The 18499-nt window shown below is 43.2% G+C and overlaps 1 protein-coding gene and 1 long non-coding RNA gene across 2 annotated transcripts in view; one reads left to right on the plus strand and one right to left on the minus strand.

The window, feature by feature from the left end:
• Positions 1-18499, minus strand: part of LOC308589158 — a 103004-nt gene that overhangs the window by 30821 nt on the left and 53684 nt on the right. The window lies entirely within an intron of this gene.
• AMER2 (APC membrane recruitment protein 2) lies at positions 5000-18233 on the plus strand. The gene is made up of 2 exons (XM_081197953.1): positions 5000-7867; positions 8045-18233. The coding sequence occupies exons 1-2, from the start codon at positions 7003-7005 to the stop codon at positions 8926-8928; spliced, it is 1749 nt and encodes a 582-aa protein (XP_081054079.1). The 5' UTR covers positions 5000-7002; the 3' UTR covers positions 8929-18233.

Raw genomic sequence — 18499 nt, forward strand, 5'->3', positions numbered from 1 at the left:
GGAAGGCTGGTTGACTGTAGAACAAATATTCATTATATGGAATATTCTTTATTACATTCTTATCCTTTTCTCCTCTGAGGAGCCAAGGGTAGGACACATACCGGTAGTTTTCAATTTCGCCCCTCACAACAACTATGTGAGGTATGTTGGACCAAGGGACAGCATCTGGTCCAAGGTCTCCCATGCAGCAGACCCACTAGAGAGAATCCAGCAGGGCTCTCAGTGGACATTGACAATGGATGCTGAGAAGAAAAGATGGAGGGGGCTGGGAGTTATTAGGAGACCCTTATTCCCCTCACAGAGCTACAATTCCAAGTGTTCCTGGGAAGCAGGACTGGTTGTTAAACTGCTCTGAGGATTTTAAGTCTGTGAGGAGAATGCTCTGAACAACAACCCTGTAAGGTTATTACTGCTAGATTCTGTGCTTTTTTTCTGGGGGGTACACAGGGGTACGCGTACCCCTAAACATTTTGTGAATCTAAGTTTGGCCTCACTTGGGGGGGCAGTATTTCAATATGAGAAAATGAGAGTACCCCCTAAACATTTTTTTTTTTTTAGAAAAAAGCACTGGTTAGATTCATTTAGAACCCACATAACTTCTGTTCTAAAGCAGCTGTATTGGCTGCCAATTCATTTCTGGACTCAATTCAAGGTACCCACATTAGTGTTTAAATCCCTTAAATGACTTATGGACCAAATATCTGAAATACAAACCAAATTATCATTATCGTAATAATAGTAACAGGCTAAAATACAGCTTACTTAGAGACACGTGCCAAATTCCTTAAAGTGGTTGAGACAGACCCAAGTCTTTCAACTCTCTCTATCATCAGAGCAAGGCCAGCTCTCCTACCCAGAACAATCCTCTCTGTTGTTTTCTGTTTTCCTAACCAAATTGCATCTCAGAGCTTGTCCTCAGCAGACAATTGAAAAAGGACATAAAATATATTTATGTTGAGCCTGGAAAAGAAGAGACTGAGAAGAGATATGATAGCCATCTTCAAAGATCTCAAGGGCTCAAGTCACATGGAAGATGGAGCAAGCTTGTTTTCTCCAAAGGATAGGACATGAAGTAATGGATTCAAGTTTCAAGAAAGGAGATTCCGGCTAAACATCAGGAAGAACTTTCTGACTGTGAGAGCTGTTTGACAGAGGAATTGACTCCCTCAGAAGATAGTGGACTCTCCTTCACTGAAGGTTTTAAAGCAGAGGTTGAATGGCAGGGGGTTGTACTAGAGGACCCTCAGGGTCCCTTCCAACTCAATTATATGATTCTATAAGATAGAAGAGAACCCCTTTGTGTGTATGTATACAAAAGGTGTTTTATTGATTTAGTGTCTTCCCTCCATTGTGCCTTAGCAGATAGGGCCAGCTTCAGAGGTAGGCATCTTTGGGCACCTGCCAAGGCTCCCTCTGTGATGGGAACCCACTGTTGGCCCCCAGAAATTCCTTGCTGTCATTTCTTGTCTTCACGTGCCTTGTGCTCTCTCTTGGGACAGTTGTGCAGTCTGGACCCAAGGGGAGAGGACACATGAATGGGCAGCAGGCGCCTGCTGAAGTCATCTGACCTTTCTGAAACCAGCAGTTGGACCTGATAGCAGACATTGATGTGGACAGCAATAGGGTGTGGCCCAAAAAAGGGTACTGCTGGACAGCCACAGCCAAACTTCCCACAAACCTCCATATCAATGTAGATGAGACCTTCCTTGGATGGATTGCTTTGTGCACGCATCTTGGCACCATTTACTGATATGGCACAGATCTGTTTGTGTATATATCAGGGCTGGCATCCATACCTGGCATCCAAGGGCAGCTGTGGGGGCAAAGAGCCTTGGCTGAGCCCACCACTGATGTTGGAGACGAGCTTCCCATTCTGGGCAGCTGAGCCTGGGAGCTGCCCATTGTTTAAATTTCCCACAATGCACTGGAACAACACTTTGAGCCGAAAAGCATTCCCCACTCCAATATACAAGGGCTGCATCTGAGCAAGCTTTCATGAGCCACATGCCAGTGATAAGTGGGGCCAGAGGCAAAAGTAGACAAAGCAATGAATGTAAAGTTTATCTTGTATACATTAGGCTAATTTTATGCACACACTCGTCGTCCATATCCTTCACCCAGACAAGCAAGAGGCATTCTCACAATTCAATGACACTTGCTAGCCAGGCAAAAATACTTGGCGTGTGTAGCAGGACCAGTCTGGGGAGAATTCTGTGGGCCAGACAGAGCTGTCTGGAGGGTCACATACAGTTCTTGCATCTGACATAGGCAGTAGTGTTGATAATTAAAATTCTGGGTTGCTCACAATGACAACGTGACTTAGATCATGACACTGGATGTGTTAGACTGCCTTTTAGGTATGTGAATGTACTTAGCTTTTATTTTGTTTTAGTCTTATACTGGTTTTGGTTTTTGTATTATATTGAAATTTGCTTTGAGTTTTCTTTTTAAAAGTGGTAAATAATCATAATAATATATTACCACTCCTACTGCCACCACCAATAGGAACCTGCTGGAGCCCAGACCTGGAGGTAGTAGCATTGGTGTCTGCACAATCACAAGAAAACCAACCTTTTTCATGAGATTTCGAGCCGTTTAATCCTCCCATACACCATCAGACAGAAATGCTGCACAATAAGGTTTCGTCATTTGTAAACTTTTACTTACATTGTGCAGTTTCTTCCAGCTAGATTTGTGAGCCTTTTTTGTTCGCTTTTCCAGCATGGGCTTCTGTTTACTTGAGCTTTGAAAGAATGGTTTTGTGTGAATATCTGCATTATGTAATGTGGCAGCTGTGGGTGGGTTGCTGGCAATGAGCAACGAATGCTAGACCTCTGGACCTAACATCAGAAGCCTTTTCTTCCTTGAGAATAAAAAACAAGCCCTATGGCAAATTTACAAAGCACACTCTCTGACCCAGATTTCAGATGTACATAGTTCCCCATAGCTAATAACATGGAGCAATATTACCACTCTATAAATACTCCTATTACGCACACAAAAACTATTTGCATTAAAGGATCTTGCAGTTGCCCCCATAGATAGAATGAATGCCATTTATTACACTTTGTACACTTATTGCAAATATTTGCTTATACTGTATCACATCTCTTAATGCCCTCAGAAATTCCATAAATAGCAGCAATTAAACATCACATCACTGACCCATTAACTTGGAAGCACAGAAATGGGATTCCATTGATTTCTGTTCAACTGCTTGTAAGAAAATGTATTCAGGATCACAACCCAATATTGCCATTTTGTTATCCTATACCTGATGCTTAACTTTCCTTATACTGATTAAAAACAACTTGCTTCTAGCGTAATACAAGGCCACTAAACTATGGAAATCCCTGGTTCTGACCAAACATGGATTCAGACAATTCAATTTCCCCCCACCACATAGTGACTGCCCACCAGGTGTGTTGGGTTCTGCCCAACATGGTGGATGCCCAGTGTGCCATGCATGACATCACTAGCTGGGAGAAGCCACAGCACACCCTCCAAAAGGCCTGCTGGAGACCACTGCAGCGGCAGGAGAGCCCACCAGAGCCCATCGCAGCAGCAGGAGGGCCCGATGGAGCCCATCTGGCTGTGGAATATTGACGTGGCCCAGCCCCCTCATTTAAAATTTTGTGGGTGCCTGGGCCACTACTGAGTTACAGGTGGCAAGCCAGAAAAAAAATGCTTTCTCCCTTGTGGCATCCTGCCTTAAGATTTCTGGATGGCTACGCATTTTGCATGTTTAGGGGGCTGACAAAAACCATTCTTTTTAGGAGAGTTTTGTTATCTGATTGTTTAGTGGTGCTGATACTATTTATAGTATTTTTGAGGTGATCTCATTCTTTTTTTAAAATTACACTGTATTTTAAAAATATAATGCATGATTAGTCATGGTTTGATCTTGCTATAAGGTGCTTTAGGAGTCATGTTTGGCCGAGAAGAAAGGAAAAAATGTGAGCAACACAAGTCGGTGTGATGCAGCAGTTAGAGATTTGGCCTAGGTCCTGGGAGACCAAGCTTCAAATCCCCACTCAGCCATGAAAGTAACTGGGTGATATTTGGCCAGGCATAGTCTCTTAGCCAAATCTGCCTTACAGGTTGTTGTAAGGATAAAATGGAGATGGGGAGACCCACGTACCCCACACTGAACTATTTGGATGAAAGGTGGGATATAAATGTAATAATAATAATAATAAACATAATAAACATCACACTCAATTTTCCTCCTCTCCTCCAGGTGCACAGTGTTTTTGTATTGCATGACTATCAGCCGCCAACATTCAACTTCTGAAGTAAATATGTTTTCTCTATTTTCCATGAATGTTACATTTTATTTGCTTATGTAACAACTTTGTTCTGAATCACTAAGCAATGACGGAGACAACACGACGTATACACTAAAAATAATGAAAATGTTATGACTTGATGGGTTTGTCAGCTCATCTGTTTGTTCTCTACATCTGTTATCACTCTCATTCTGGCAAGTAAGCTTTCCTTGACCCAGTACCTGAACAACTGTATGAATAGAGTATTCGTTAGTGGTTTGCTGGAAGCATAGAGATGACCAGGAGGCAAAATCACTACTTTGCATTCCTCCTATACCAAATGAATTAATGCAAATACATGCTAGCTGTTAAAAGTGGTGAACAGCCAAAGCACTGCCAATAGAATTTGTCACTTAACTGATTGCCAGCTTTTCTATGGCATATGCCAGGTGGACTTTTTTGAGTCTACGGATCCCTTGATGTTGTTGTTTAGTCGTTTAGTTGTGTCCGACTCTTCATGACCCCATGGACCAGAGCACGCCAGGCACTCCTGTCTTCCACCGCCTCCCGCAGTTTGGTCAAACTCATGCTGGTAGCTTCGAGAACACTATCCAACCATCTTGTCCTCTGTTGTCCCCTTCTCCTTGTGCCTTCCATCTTTCCCAACATCAGGGTCTTTTCCAGGGAGTCTTCTGTTCTCATGAGGTAGCCAAAGTATTGTAGCATCAGCTTCACGATCTGTCCTTCCAGTGAGTGCATTAAGCATAGTGGGTATTAAAACACAAGATAAGTTATTCTGTGGTACTTAAATGTTATTTAATCATTCGTGATTCTCATTACACAGAACAATGGAAGCAGTAATCTCAGCTTGCATTTTTGATATGGCGTAAGCAGCTCTTTGGGCAGGGATACTGCAGCTGATAATTGGTTATGATAATGGGTCTGATATGGTCTCTTGCAAATATAGTCTGTCACGCAACCTATGAAGATGGGAATACAAAGGAATTCAGGAGACTAACTTCCCCAAAGGACCCGTTCCTACATATCTCCAGGGCCACACCCAATGCAGCTGTTCCATGTAGTGGATAGTGGAGAAAATCGTTTCACAGGAATGTTTCATCCCCCCAGTTTGCTCAGAAATGATTACATCTATCAGAAATACATAGAAATCTAGCCTCAGATCTCATTTTTGAACAAGTTATATGGATAAAACATTCACAAGGAAAAAAATTCACAAGTATGCCTCGTGGGAGTTATTCAAGCCGACATCCTGTGGATGCAAAATGTTCTGGAAGAGTTTGCTGGCCCGTAACTGTTCAGGAGAGTAAGCAAGAAAGGACTTTGTCAATGTCACATGAGAGATCTGTGACTGGATTTCCTGACATTTTTGTTTTTATCTTAAAGCCGTCATGGGGGAAGAAGCAGCGACTGGAGAAGTGAGCCTAGGGGGAGGGGTGGTTAACTCTTTCTCCTGCATTATTCTCCTGATGCAGCCCTCCCCGCCAGCTGCTGTTAACTCTGGAGGATAACAGGACTGAGCTCTGAATCAAATTACTTTTTGCATTATCTGTACAGGTTGCTGTTGTTTTCTGTACTTGTACCTAACATCGGACTATTTATGCACACCAAAACTATTTTAATTGGTCCAGAAATTTCTGATGAACTGAGAAGTTGTTTTCACATCCTTACTAGCAACATGGGCAGAGGATTTGAAAATCCTGTATGTTTTCTTTCTGCATTTGGCTATTGATGCTGAAATGTGTTCTAGGTTGTAGGGAAACCTATCTCTGAAAGGCTTTTGAAGAAGGAATGCCACCAGACCCCATGAAAGTTGCCCAGTTTATTAGACTTGCTGTGTAATAAAATGCACCCTTTGTTTCCATCCTTCTGGCTACATGAGATGCATGCCCTCTTTGCAATGCTTGCTTTTTAAAAGGGTTTCCAGCATGCAATTTGGATCTGACCCTTTCGGTTTCTTTTCTAACGCTCAGGCTTCCTTCCGAGAAAGTGCCTTCAAGCATATGCAGAGTATCTTTCCCCCCCAAAATGGAGTTGGGAAACTTGAGGGTGTGCTGTAGTGAAGAAAGGCTTCAGCCCCACCACCTCTTCCTTTAAATAAAAAGAAGCCAGGTGCTGGGGAGAGAATAAAACAGGAGCTTAAAAGCATGAGGAAAGGAATTGTGCTGGTGGATGATCCACATCCCCCCTGCTTCCCAATACTTCTGGTGTGTAAGCAACAGCCTCCTCATGCGCCCCAAATAAAGCAGCCCCCTCCCTCCGTCCCTGCCCAGGCATATGCTAAGCGAGCGAGCAGCCGCAGTCACAGCAGCCCCAAATGGATTAAGTTATATAAGCCCTCCCCCTCCCCGCTTTTGGAAAGCCGCGGAGGGCGGGGTGGGGAGCGGGGAGTCGCCTCTCCCTTCGCCCCTCCTTCCCTCCCGCCATCCCCGCTTTCTGGCTTTGATTGTGGGCTGCTGTAACAGCTCAGGTTGGCTGCGGAGCGGATGGACGGCGGCGGCGGCGGAGGCCTGGCGCAGGCCCAGGCCTAGGGCTGAGTAAAAGCTGCTTAGCAGTGCCGGGGTTGCCATGGTGACGGGCAGGAGGCAGCGGCGGCCGCAGCAGCAGCAGCAGCAGCAGCAGCGAGGAGGCTGTCAGTGAGCGAGAGAGCGAGGGAAAGGAACCAGGCATCGGCGGGGAGCTGCAGGAGGGGAAGGCAGCCGCCGCCGCCGCCGCCATGGACGTGCACGGCGACTGTGCCGAGCTCAGCGCGGTGGGCGATCAGCCGCCGCCATCGGGCAAGCTCAACAAAACCGCCTTCAAATTGTTCAAGCGCAGGAAGTCCGGCGGCGCCATGCCCAGCATCTTCGGCGTGAGGAGCGGCGGCAAAGGCAAAGGCGGGGAAGCGGGCGGAGGGCAGCCGGGCATGGTGAGGAGCAAGACCCACGACGGGCTGGCCGAGGTGGTGCTCGAAGGCGGCAAGAAGGAGGAACCGGGAGGAGGCGGCGGCGGAGGCGGAGGGGACGACCAGTTTGGCGGCGGCGGCGGCAGCGGAGCCCCCAAGGATTATTCCCCCTGCTCGGCGGCGAGCAAGTCCCACCGCTTCTTCTCTCTGCTGCGCAAAAACGGCCGCTCGGGCGAAGGCGGCAAAGGGGAGAGACCCAAAGGGCGCGGGGGGCTCAAGGGGCTCTTCAACAGCATGAGGTGGCACCGCAGGGACAAGCCCAGCAAGGAGGACGAGGCCGGAGACGGCGCCGAGGGACAGGCCAGCCACCTCAGGCCCGGCTCCCTCACGGCCAGCCTGGAGTGCATCAAAGAGGAGGCGCCACGACCCCCGGCGGCGGCGACTGCTGCAGCAGCCCCCCAGACCCCCTCTGGGGTGGCCAGTGGGGACCAGATGCTGCTGCTGGACCACCCCAGCGCTGAGGCCGTGCCCACCCAAGAGCAGCAGGACGTCGGTGCCAGGGAGCCCACCCCACGTACCTCACCACCACTGGGAGCCGAGCCCCCTGGGATCCAGCCCCCGGCGCAGGAAAGCCGCCCCGAGCCACCCCCCGGAGATGGAGATGGCCCAGGGACCCAGGAGGACGGCGCCATAACAGGTGACATCCCCATCGAGCCTTCCCCCCCTGTTGAACCCGAGTGTGAACGCAGCCAAGAGGCGGCGGCGGCAGCCCCTGACCCTTCCTCTCTTGATCCACCCTCTGAGCCGTCCATTGACCGTATTTGTTTGATGTTTGCTGACGTGACTTCACTGAAAAGCTTTGACTCTCTTACAGGCTGTGGGGACATTATTGCCGACCAGGAGGAGGACGTGGGCAGCGGCGGTGGCGGTGGCGCAGGTGGAAGCGACAAGAGCGCCCCTGGGGTTGGCAAAGCGGGGGCTTCCAAAAAGCCCCCCAGCGTGGTGACCTATCAAGGAGGAGGAGAAGAGATGGCCAGCCCTGAACAGGTGGGGGACACGTGCGCCCCAGAGTTCTGGGATGTGTTGTCGCAAGCGGAGAAGCCGCAGGAGACCCCGGGGGAAGGGAAAGAATCCCTCGAGGGCTCCAAAGGTGGCGGTTGTACCAAAAAGGTTCAGGATGCATCGACAACTGGGAAGCACATTGGTTCCAACCAGATTCCGGTTCACCACAGCCACAAGAATGACCAGAAGTGTAGGGAAAAGGAGCCACAGGAAGCCATCCCCAGTAGCGATGAAGGCTATTGGGATTCCACAACACCTGGGCCAGAGGAGGACAATGCCAACAGTATCCAGAAAGAGGTAATTCCCAGGGACAGCTACAGTGGGGATGCTCTCTATGATCTGTATGCTGATCCAGATGAAAACACAGCCACCGTTACTTCTGCAGAAGACGTCACCTCTGTGTCTTGTTGCAAGCCACTGTCTCCAGTAACAACAACATGCCCAGTCAAAACCCATACAACTTCACTCAAGGACTCCAAGATACCCATCAGTATCAAGCATTTTACGTCGCCACATGGCAGTCATGGCCCAGATACCAGTAATAGCCATCATCTTGCACACCACCAGCCTACCAAAAGTGAGATCCCTAGAACAAAAATCCCAGTTTCTAAAGTGCTTGTACACCGGGCAAGTTACCGGAGCCTAGCAGGGACAACAGGTAAAACAGCCACATATCATGAAAGTGCCAAAAAATAGAAGGAGATAAATATGGGTGTGTCAGTCTTGCAGAAACCTGCTAATAAGCAGTTTGGCATCATCTAAAGGAAGACACCTACATGTGCCCTTTCTGTGAACAAAAGGGATGTGTGCTTCTAAAGTCCATCTTGATATATAGTATATATATATAAATATAAAGTTAGATTCTTTTTGAGCACTTTTTTAACATTTGTATCTGTTTTTCTGAAGCACTAAACCACTCGGGAAGCCACTTTTCCATGTCTTTTGTGGAAGCAGGACTTTGATTAGGTATATAAAATATAATAATGCAAACTTGTGCCATGAATTCTTCAAAGAAGACACAAGTTGGGAAAGAGAGGACCAAAAGAAGTTTTCCAGTATATATAATTTTACATTTGTTTGTTTTAAATGTTTTTAGCCTATACTGAGAAATGTTTGCTCTAACTGTGGGAAAATGTCAAGCAGAGTAATAGCAACAACCATAAAATCCCAGGTATTTAACCTGAGATAGAAAGAGCACTGTCAACCAGCAGCAGATTCAACTCACTTGTGAAAGGTAGATTAGCAAGTTAGATGGATTTCTATAATAAGATATATTTTTGTTTGTCTGTCTGTTTGCTTTGGATCTGTCCTACTGTAAGTGGATAATGAAGACATCTAGTGAACTCTCAGTTGTTTACACCAATATTTTTCCAATGCACAAAATAATCAGGTTCAAGGGAATAACTTTCCTAAATGCCAATATAGAGACAACTACAACATTTATACAATAAATGGTTCTTCATGTATAGATAGATGCATATGATACTCTTAGTGCTACAGCTTTTTTAAATTAAAATGTCTTTCTGTATTTACTAGAGTTGAAACAAAATTAGTTTTTATAGCTTGATAATTTTACAGTTCTAAATGTATGGACCTTCTTAAAAGTACAGTAACCAGAGCAAAATTTTATATTGGCTCTAACATCCAAGGATAGGCAAGTCTATTGTGTTAATCTTACAAGAGCATGCATAATACTGGAACCAAGGATCTAATGGTGTTTTCGCTGCAAACCCCTTATTTTCAGGACTTTCTAAAAAATAGAATTTCAGTTTAGTACTTGCAGAGCTAAAGCCTGAGGCTGCAAACCAATTTTTAAAATGTTTGTTTTCAAATGTTAATAAAATTTGCTTTTGGTATTTGCTGTGTGAAAGTTTGTATTTCACACACATACCAACTTTTAGACTTTAAGATTATTTTCCTTTAAGAAAGAGAAGAAAATTGGCGAATTGTTAGTCCATTAAATAGTTTTATCACCATGGACAAAACAGACATGTCTGTTGCCATTGAATATAAGCAGTGCTGCTGAAAAGTGGTTGCTGTATTGACATCTTTTCAGTGAAGCAGCATCACATGATGTGCCTAAAGATTTATTTTCAAGATAGAAACAACCCCATTGTGGTCTAATACGACAGGGCTTAAACAAAAGTAAATTAATAAAGCAGGACACCACTAGGCAAAGAGCTTGTTTCAGAGGTCCTATTTATTTTTTAAGAAAGTAAAACTTACTTTAAAAAACGATATATATTTTGTGATGTAGAAAATTCTAAATTTCCTTCCGAAAATCAATTATAAGAGTTCGTTTAACCTCTCCTTTTTAAGTTCCCATAAGTAAATATTGGTTTACATAATATACATTTGAATAAGAGCATTAAGGTTAATGAAGAAAAGCTAGAACATATAATGGTTGTATTCTTGCCCACAGCTAGGCTGCTTATATCACATTGATTTTCAATTGCATTAATGTGGCCTATATCAGAACTGCCAAAAAAAAAAAATCAAGAACCGGAATGTTTATTTACAAAGGTCAAACTCCCAAGGATGATTTTAGACGCAAGGGCTTGAGTAAGCCATGTGGGATTTATCTCTTCTTTTTACTTTGATCAGCTGATCACCATATGTTGTCACAAACTGCTTTTTAAAGTATATTCAGTTTCATAAGTCATTTGCCACGTCACATGGAGGATTGGGATGAGCAAGTGGACAAGAAACATAATTCCCAACTCCCCATCCCTTTAGGCATGTGACGCTAGTGACGCTGTGGTCCCAGTGGTCAACAATGAAGCAAAGTTTTGTGATCCTAAGGGGACTTCAGACATATGTTCCTAAACAGCAACCCACATGCCACATAGTAAACTGCTTTTGAGGGGGAGAGCAAGAGCTTGTTAAAGCAGTTTGTAATATGGCATGGGGATCAGCAGTTCAAACAAAATCATCATTAGGCTACAGCAAAGCCTTTCCATGAACTTAAACAGACCATTGGATCCCAGTCAATAATGTCTATTGCTTGCAACCATGCAGATACAGGCTATGGGCCACAGAAATCCCAGATAATAGTGGGGAAACTGCTTTTGCAAATTACATGTAACAAGGTTGGGGTGGGCCATGTCTTCCATTATCCTAGAGGAGGGAGGCAATGGTCATAACCTAGCCTTTCACCCCATATTTACTTTGTTGCTGTGTACTAGACCCTGAAAGCTGAGTTCTAAGCATGCATAATTGGCATTAATTGGCAATAAGTAGTTCAGTGGTAATGGGTCTCCCAAGTTTTAAAAAAACATGTTTAGAAGCAGAGTGCTAATGAACCCAGGTGGGTTTATTTTGTATACTTTCTCAGAATGTATTTGTGAGTGGTTGCAGGTGTGCAGCCATTTACAAATTCATATTGTACATATGCATGTATATTCCTATGGATACACATACAATACATGCACACATTTCTGTAATATGCTGAAGGGCACATAATCTTCCATGCACAGACAAACAGACCAATGGTACAAATAGCAAATGTTGCCAAATCATTTTGACAGTTATTTAACTTTGCCTGAGAATGGGATTCACATTTGACCTGATTCTGCTTGAGTGCTTGTGTGTTTTTTGTAGATGTGGGATGGAGAATGATTGACTTACCCTTGTGCGTGTTGTCCCTCCCATTGAAGGCCCTGAGACTACATCAAATTACACAGACTGGCCCCTTGTGGCTATAATACTCTGGAAGGAAAGAATCCAGGGACACAAAATTTTATTCCAAGCTGGATAATAAACAGCTATTCATTGTTTTACATCAGTGAAGATCATGCTGTTTCTGCATGCTTTTTATGCAAAACTATTATAGCATTTTGTTTAAAAGGGCAGTTGTGTAGAGAAGTGCTGCAGGGTGCTGAAAGTTGAGCTGGAAAGAGGATGTTGTAATATGCCGGAAGAGTTAGCTGCAGGTCAGAACAGTGGTGTATCTTTTAAAATCCTATGAAACAACGTTGCCATTTGGGAGTCCTTATCTCTCTTGCAATTTTTCACCATATGCATTTTGCTGATCTGTAGCCTGTTATGTACGAAGAAACAATAGAGTTAACCATAGATAAAATTCCCCTTCCATTTATGACTAAGATGTGCCATTAAAATTGTGTTGTCTTTCATTTTCTTGCTTTTTCATTTTACATCCAGTTGTTGCTTTTCTTTCAAAGGCTAGCAAGCACAGAAGGCATCACACATACAACCATTTTTGTCACAGTAAAATAGGAGCAGTGTAAATCACTCTCAGTATCTTCCAGGGATATTAGCAACACTTTTAACAATGATTGTACATGACAGAGCAGTTTCCATTACCAACAGTGCTCACACAATTTTGCTGGTAAGGGAGTAGCACCAAGTACACATCTGACTAGCAATAATATCTTTTTTGTTAACACTCCAGTGATGTATGAATGATCACAGTTTTGTAATGTCAGTTTGGAGTGAAAACTACCTTGTTTACTATGCTGGAAGTCTATTCACTACAATCAACAAGAGTGTTGTTCTCCTAAAACACACGACTGTTTAGGTGAACTGTGGAGGGGATCAGAAAGATAATAACATTGTTTGCCCAGTTTGTAGGACTCATTTTGGTAGCTGTTCATTTGTCTGCTAGTAGTATTTATAAGTTGATGACAATCATCCAGAAAAGGAGGAGGAGAAGAAGAGTGTTTGTTTGTTTGTTTGTTTTATCATAGTAAGGGGATTGGCTGATTTATGAATCAGGGCAAGGCTCTGTGGACATAGGGATGAGTCCACAATCTGAAGATGTAGTATATTCTGCATGAATGTAGTGTCCGTAGGGCAAGTCTTGCAGACATTGCATTCATAGGGTGTTTGTGTGATTGCATACAGGTCATGTGAGAATGATCTTTATACATGTCTGTCTCAGAACTGCAAACTCATCAAACTATTGTCAGTGTTTCAACTCCAAGGCACTTTCAGTAGCCAGGAATATGTGGAACTCAATTCTTACATGATGCTTTGACCTGAAGAGAAGCAACGTAAGGTGCTTCCCACACTTCCAAAACATAGCCTGTGGAAGCACCACATTGCACCAACGACATGTGAGTTAACTGTATCAGTGCTGACTTGGTGTGTTATGCTTCCTTATTTAACCAGCTCCAAGCCTTTCATTTGTGCCTGCATTTTGCCCTGCCCTCATCAGCAGTGATACACTCAACCCACATGCTGCCATGAACCAGGGTCTTAAGAACTGACCCTTAATTATTCACAAAGCACCATTTTGTGCAGTGCAATCTGGTGTGTGGTGGCTCTGAAGGAAGTCCTGTTCAGTGGTCTTGCTTACAGGCGGATGTGCATCGGATTATAGACTTGAGTGGCTAATGATTTTGAAATCATTAATTCCACAGCTTACAAATTGCCACTAATTTTGACCATGATGATTTTATTTTTAATAAGAAGATTATATTTGTACACTAGAAAATAAACAGTGCCTAAGACAATGCACTGAAGAGGATGTTCAAGAAACATGTGTTAGGTGTATTTCATTCCCTTTTGTGATCTGTAGAGCACTCTGGTGATTGAGAAAAATAGTGGAGTGCTGGAATTAAGGGACTGAACCATGTGCAAGTGGCCATGCTAGAGGCATTCTGTAGAGATGTGCATTTTAATAACAGAAATGCATGTATTTCTACAGCCTTGATAGGCAGAAATGATCTTCCAGATCCCAAAGATGCTGTATTCTTTAATAATGATGTCATTATTATTTTTATTCTTCAAAGAAGGCTTTATTTGTTTAGACTTCTGCTTGGGATGATGCTTGTACAGTTGTTTCCCTGTACATAACATGAAAAGAGTATGCTACATCAGGTATTTGGTATTTTTTACTCTTTGCACTTATACCTTTGCACCTGGTACCTTTTACATGTTCTTAGAATATGTTATGTTATTATGTATACTTCCAATATTTTCTGTGGCATATGTTTTTTAAACAGGAGCTTTCTTTTAATGGCATGGATTGCTCTGTGTGATCTTATTTTGCTCCCATAGATTGTAAAGAGGTGCCAGAGGTGTGGTCTGCATCTGAGACAAAGACTTGGTTCTCATCTCAGTGCACATGCATTGCTTCATTGGCAGGAGTCCACAATGCACTTATTCTGGAGCAATTCAATTGATTTGAGTAGCCTGGGATAAATGGTATGTGGATTCCAGCCATTAGCAGTCATAGGAATAAAGCACATGCAGTAGATTTAAGACAGGCCCTGTCTTGACAAAGCAAACACATGCTTACTGTTACTGAAGAATTGAATTGGTTGCCCATTAAACCTCCTAGGTTAGCAATGAACAGAATTGGTTGGCTTCAGTTCATATGCTTCTCCTATGAAAATTCCTTCCTTGGTTAATTTTTAATGGCCTCTACTGAATTATTTATCTAGACTAAAATGATATTGCACCAAAGTCTTCAAAATGTCTGATTCTGAGGCCAGTCCGTCCCCCCTCCCCCCACAGCATAGTGCTTCACTATCCCAGAGAAATCAAATTGCCATGCTTTGCTTAGTGAAGCAAAACTGTTACTTGGTCTGCAAATTTATGGGACTGCCCAAGCTTAAAGGAAGCTGTTGATTTGGCTCCTCAGCTTTTCATCCTACTAAATGGCATGTTTTCAAAAAAGCACTCATTTTTTGTTTCAGTAAAGCTGTGGATGAGGCAGTTTGATTGTGCCATAAATTTAGATGCTAGACATTTATTTAACAGTAAAAATGTGTGTGTATGCACACATATGAATGAAATGGGGCGGTTAGCACATGCTGTTGGTATGAAATTATTGTATTTTTTTCTTTACTCTAGATGAGGAAAAATATACACTGATCCTATAAAGACTCCAAGAGAATTACGTATTGAGATATTTCACATAGGGCAGAGGAACAGTGTGTTCTGTGCCTATTTTTAAGGCAGAAATCACCCATTTGCCCATATATAACTATACTGACATTATTTATTACCATTTTGAGCTGGATATGAAATGGGTGCATTTTAAAATAATCTTGGGGTAGATATTGCTCATGTTATTGCCCTTGACTGCAATGGAAGATGGTACTGTAATCTGGGAACAAGAGTTGGTGATGTTGTGAAACCTGCGGTGAATTATTGGCATATTGCAATTTTGTACTAAACAACGGAGGATCCAAATTAGACATTGCACAGGAGTTGCAATTTTGTTACAAAAAAAGAAGAAAGGCCCAGTTTGGACTGGGGACACAGCCTGGGGAAGGCAGAGTGTAACTGTTCCGCCACTGCCTGCCCCCCAGAAACTGCTTGTAGCTGTGGAGGAGGAAACTTGCAAGCTTCATTGCTTAAGCTGGTTAAGTCTTCCCCACCACAATAACAGCAGCTTTGGGGAAGGGAGAATTCAATGTGGGGATAAAGGGTTAGATCCCCCCACAGGCCCAATTCAGAGACCCCATCATGGCTGCTTTTCATAGAATTGAAAAGACATTGAGAGCTCCCGTCACAGATCTTCAACATGTTGAAACAGAAGTCAGCCTTTCAGAGAATCTCATCAAAGAGCTGGTCCAAACATCATGTGGCTTGGGTGCACACCTTATATGTTTCAAAACACGTGTATCATGTAGGTACTGTCAGGACTGGCTATGGCTCGTTGTCAAGCGTGAACCTGAGTTAATCATTGAATAATGTTGAAGCCACCTTATGTTGCAACTCTGTAATGAGAGTTGTGAACTATCCACAGGCAGAACATTTAGAAGTGTTCTGGCCTATTTTCAGTGTAGGAGCTGTTAGGGCAAATCTGGATTGTATAGGGCTCCCTTCCTGGTAGACTTAAGTTGTTTCCAATCCTGTCTATTCTTCCTTTCTCCCTCCATTTCTGATTGACAAGTTTCATCCTGCACACAGCATTTTCGTAGAATCTTCTGGAGGTGATTGGCTTGATTAGGCAGAGAAGCACTTTTTGTTCATAACTAATGTAGCTGAGAAGTGTGAAGGAACAAGGACAGAATGCTGGGAACACATGGAGTTCTGGTATAACATTTCACTCGCATGCATCACTGAGCACTAGAAAAACCATATGGGAATCCCTATAAAACATGTCATCCATTTTCATCACTGGTGCCTACACTTCTCTTAATGCCATTTCCAACATGACATCAGTTATGGGATTGTGCCAGTCTGCTTTTTACATCCCTAGCTTGGTAGGGATAAATCCCACTGTTTTGAGTGGGATGGACAAAGCCTAAACATATGCAAGAGCTTGTAACCTTATTGTCAAGATCTAGGTACCTCCATATGTGTCTGCCTATGAAATCCCTCCTAACCTGCTGAGTTTTTCTTCTATGGTCTGTCAGTGTTACTGGCTAATATTGTCTGCTCATATAGTGGAACAACTAGTTCTTCACACTTCCATCAGCACAAACTCCTCTTCTCTCTACACACTGTGAATTCTTCATGCAGACCTCATTTCTCCTCCAATATCACATAGTAGTTTTCATCTACACCCATTCCAGGGCCAGCAGAGCACATTTAACGTGCCTCCCTCTCACTGCTGCTGTGTATTTTCAAATTGCCTGCAGTGTAGACTCCATGCACATCCCTCTTGCTCCACAGCCAGCAGAGATTAGATCCTGTTTATCCATCATCCAATTTGTTTGCTGCCAGCAATGCTTTCTCCATGCCCGTTCCCTTTCACCCAACCAGAAGTGCATTTTCCGGGGGGGGGGGGAGGAATTCCCTCCCTCATCTTGCCAAATATGTGTTCTCTTTCCGCAGCCAGTGCATACTGCAGGCTATACATGCATTGTCTCTCCCTGTGCATGTCACACTGTATCAACAGTGCATTTTCGATGAACACCCTTGTCAGTGCATTCTTATTAGAAGCCCACGTCATTCCACTGCCTCATTGTTGGAATCATGCTCCTTTTTCAAAACAGCCTCAATTTATTCATCTTCAAGGAACATTGCATAGCTCATAAAAGAAAAAAAAGCAGGATTTACTAGACTATTATACTGTACTGTTGTTAGAGGATCAGTTTTGTTTAGGACGGGATGTCACTCTTCACTGCGAAAAGCAGTGGTGTTTGGTAGATAGTGCAGCTGGCTTGTGTTTGATTTATCTCAGTGGTGTACAAAAGTGTACAAATTACAGTTGTTGTCAGGGAGTAAGGTGGAAATAATTTGTCTCTTAATAAGATAATTGTTCTGACTAAAACGAATGTAGTCAGAGCTTTGGGGCACATACTCGGTATCACTTAATACAAAATAGCAGCTTAAGCTTTTACATGCAACATCAAGGTAGTTTAATAATCGTAAATAGGTCCCTCCTCCTTTCACTACCTGTGCACATGTGGCATAAATTTATAATCCAGGTACTGGTAGTTATTCTGGAGCAATTAATCTCCAACAAAAAAAAAAGCTTTTGGTTTTGAGTATGCGCCACTGAAGTTGAAATACAGGAACTTTCTGTATTTTAATATGGCACCAGAGAAAATAGGTTTCCAAGGCAAATGATAAAACAATCTCTAAATACACACCTCCACTTATATTTAAAGATTTGTTTCACTGTTATACAGAATTCCACACGGTTTTGTATATTGTTGTGGTAATCTTTCTTTCTGATCTAAATGCAAATCGTGTCTTTCCGTTTTTGTTGTTGTTCCATTTTAGCAAGCAACCACTCCAGGACTTGACCCTGGTGTTCAGCATGTTCAATTTGAAGCTAACACAACCACTGCCATTTTTAATTTAGCTTGTGATGGCAGAAACGGGATCCAATCCTTTCAAATAAGTCAATCCTTCGTGCTGTCTATTGCGTTACTCTGCCTGCCCTGATTTTGTGATTTGTTAACAAGTATGTTTTTTTCCTTCCTTTTAAACTTTTAATTCCAGGTCCACATAAAAATATTATTTAGCAAATTGATGATGTTGGTTTGAGACTGTAAGGACCACCATCATCAATATAGTATTGTTGTTGTTATTATTTTGATCTGTGTTGCATTAAAGAAATCACCATTGAAGTATTAACATAGTTCAGTCGTATTTTTTCCACACAAACACATTGAAGAAAAAAATATTTTATCTCCTTTAAATAAATAGCTGCCTTTACAGAAATGGTTACAACTCCAGACAAAGTTATAGTCTTAGAACATTCATTCTTAGCCACATCTGTCGCTTAAGCAGCCCTGAATCCTAGAGCAGGGGCGTCACAAGGGGGCTGGGGGGGGTGCGGTCTGCCCAGGGTGTCATGCCTGGGGTGGGTGACAAAATCCCCCTGGGCAGATCGGCG

This window comes from Podarcis bocagei, assembly GCF_964188305.1.
Source record: "Podarcis bocagei genome assembly, chromosome: 6".
Taxonomy (NCBI): domain Eukaryota; kingdom Metazoa; phylum Chordata; class Lepidosauria; order Squamata; family Lacertidae; genus Podarcis; species Podarcis bocagei.

What these genes read in the sequence shown, in the direction of transcription:
- AMER2 (XM_081197953.1), top strand. Translation starts at nt 7,003, where the DNA reads ATGGACGTGCACGGCGACTGTGCCGAGCTCAGCGCGGTGGGCGATCAG. An exon ending in GGAGGACGGCGCCATAACAG is followed by an intron (nt 7,868 to 8,044) that starts GTGACATCCCCA and finishes ACTCTCTTACAG; the next exon opens with GCTGTGGGGACATTATTGCC.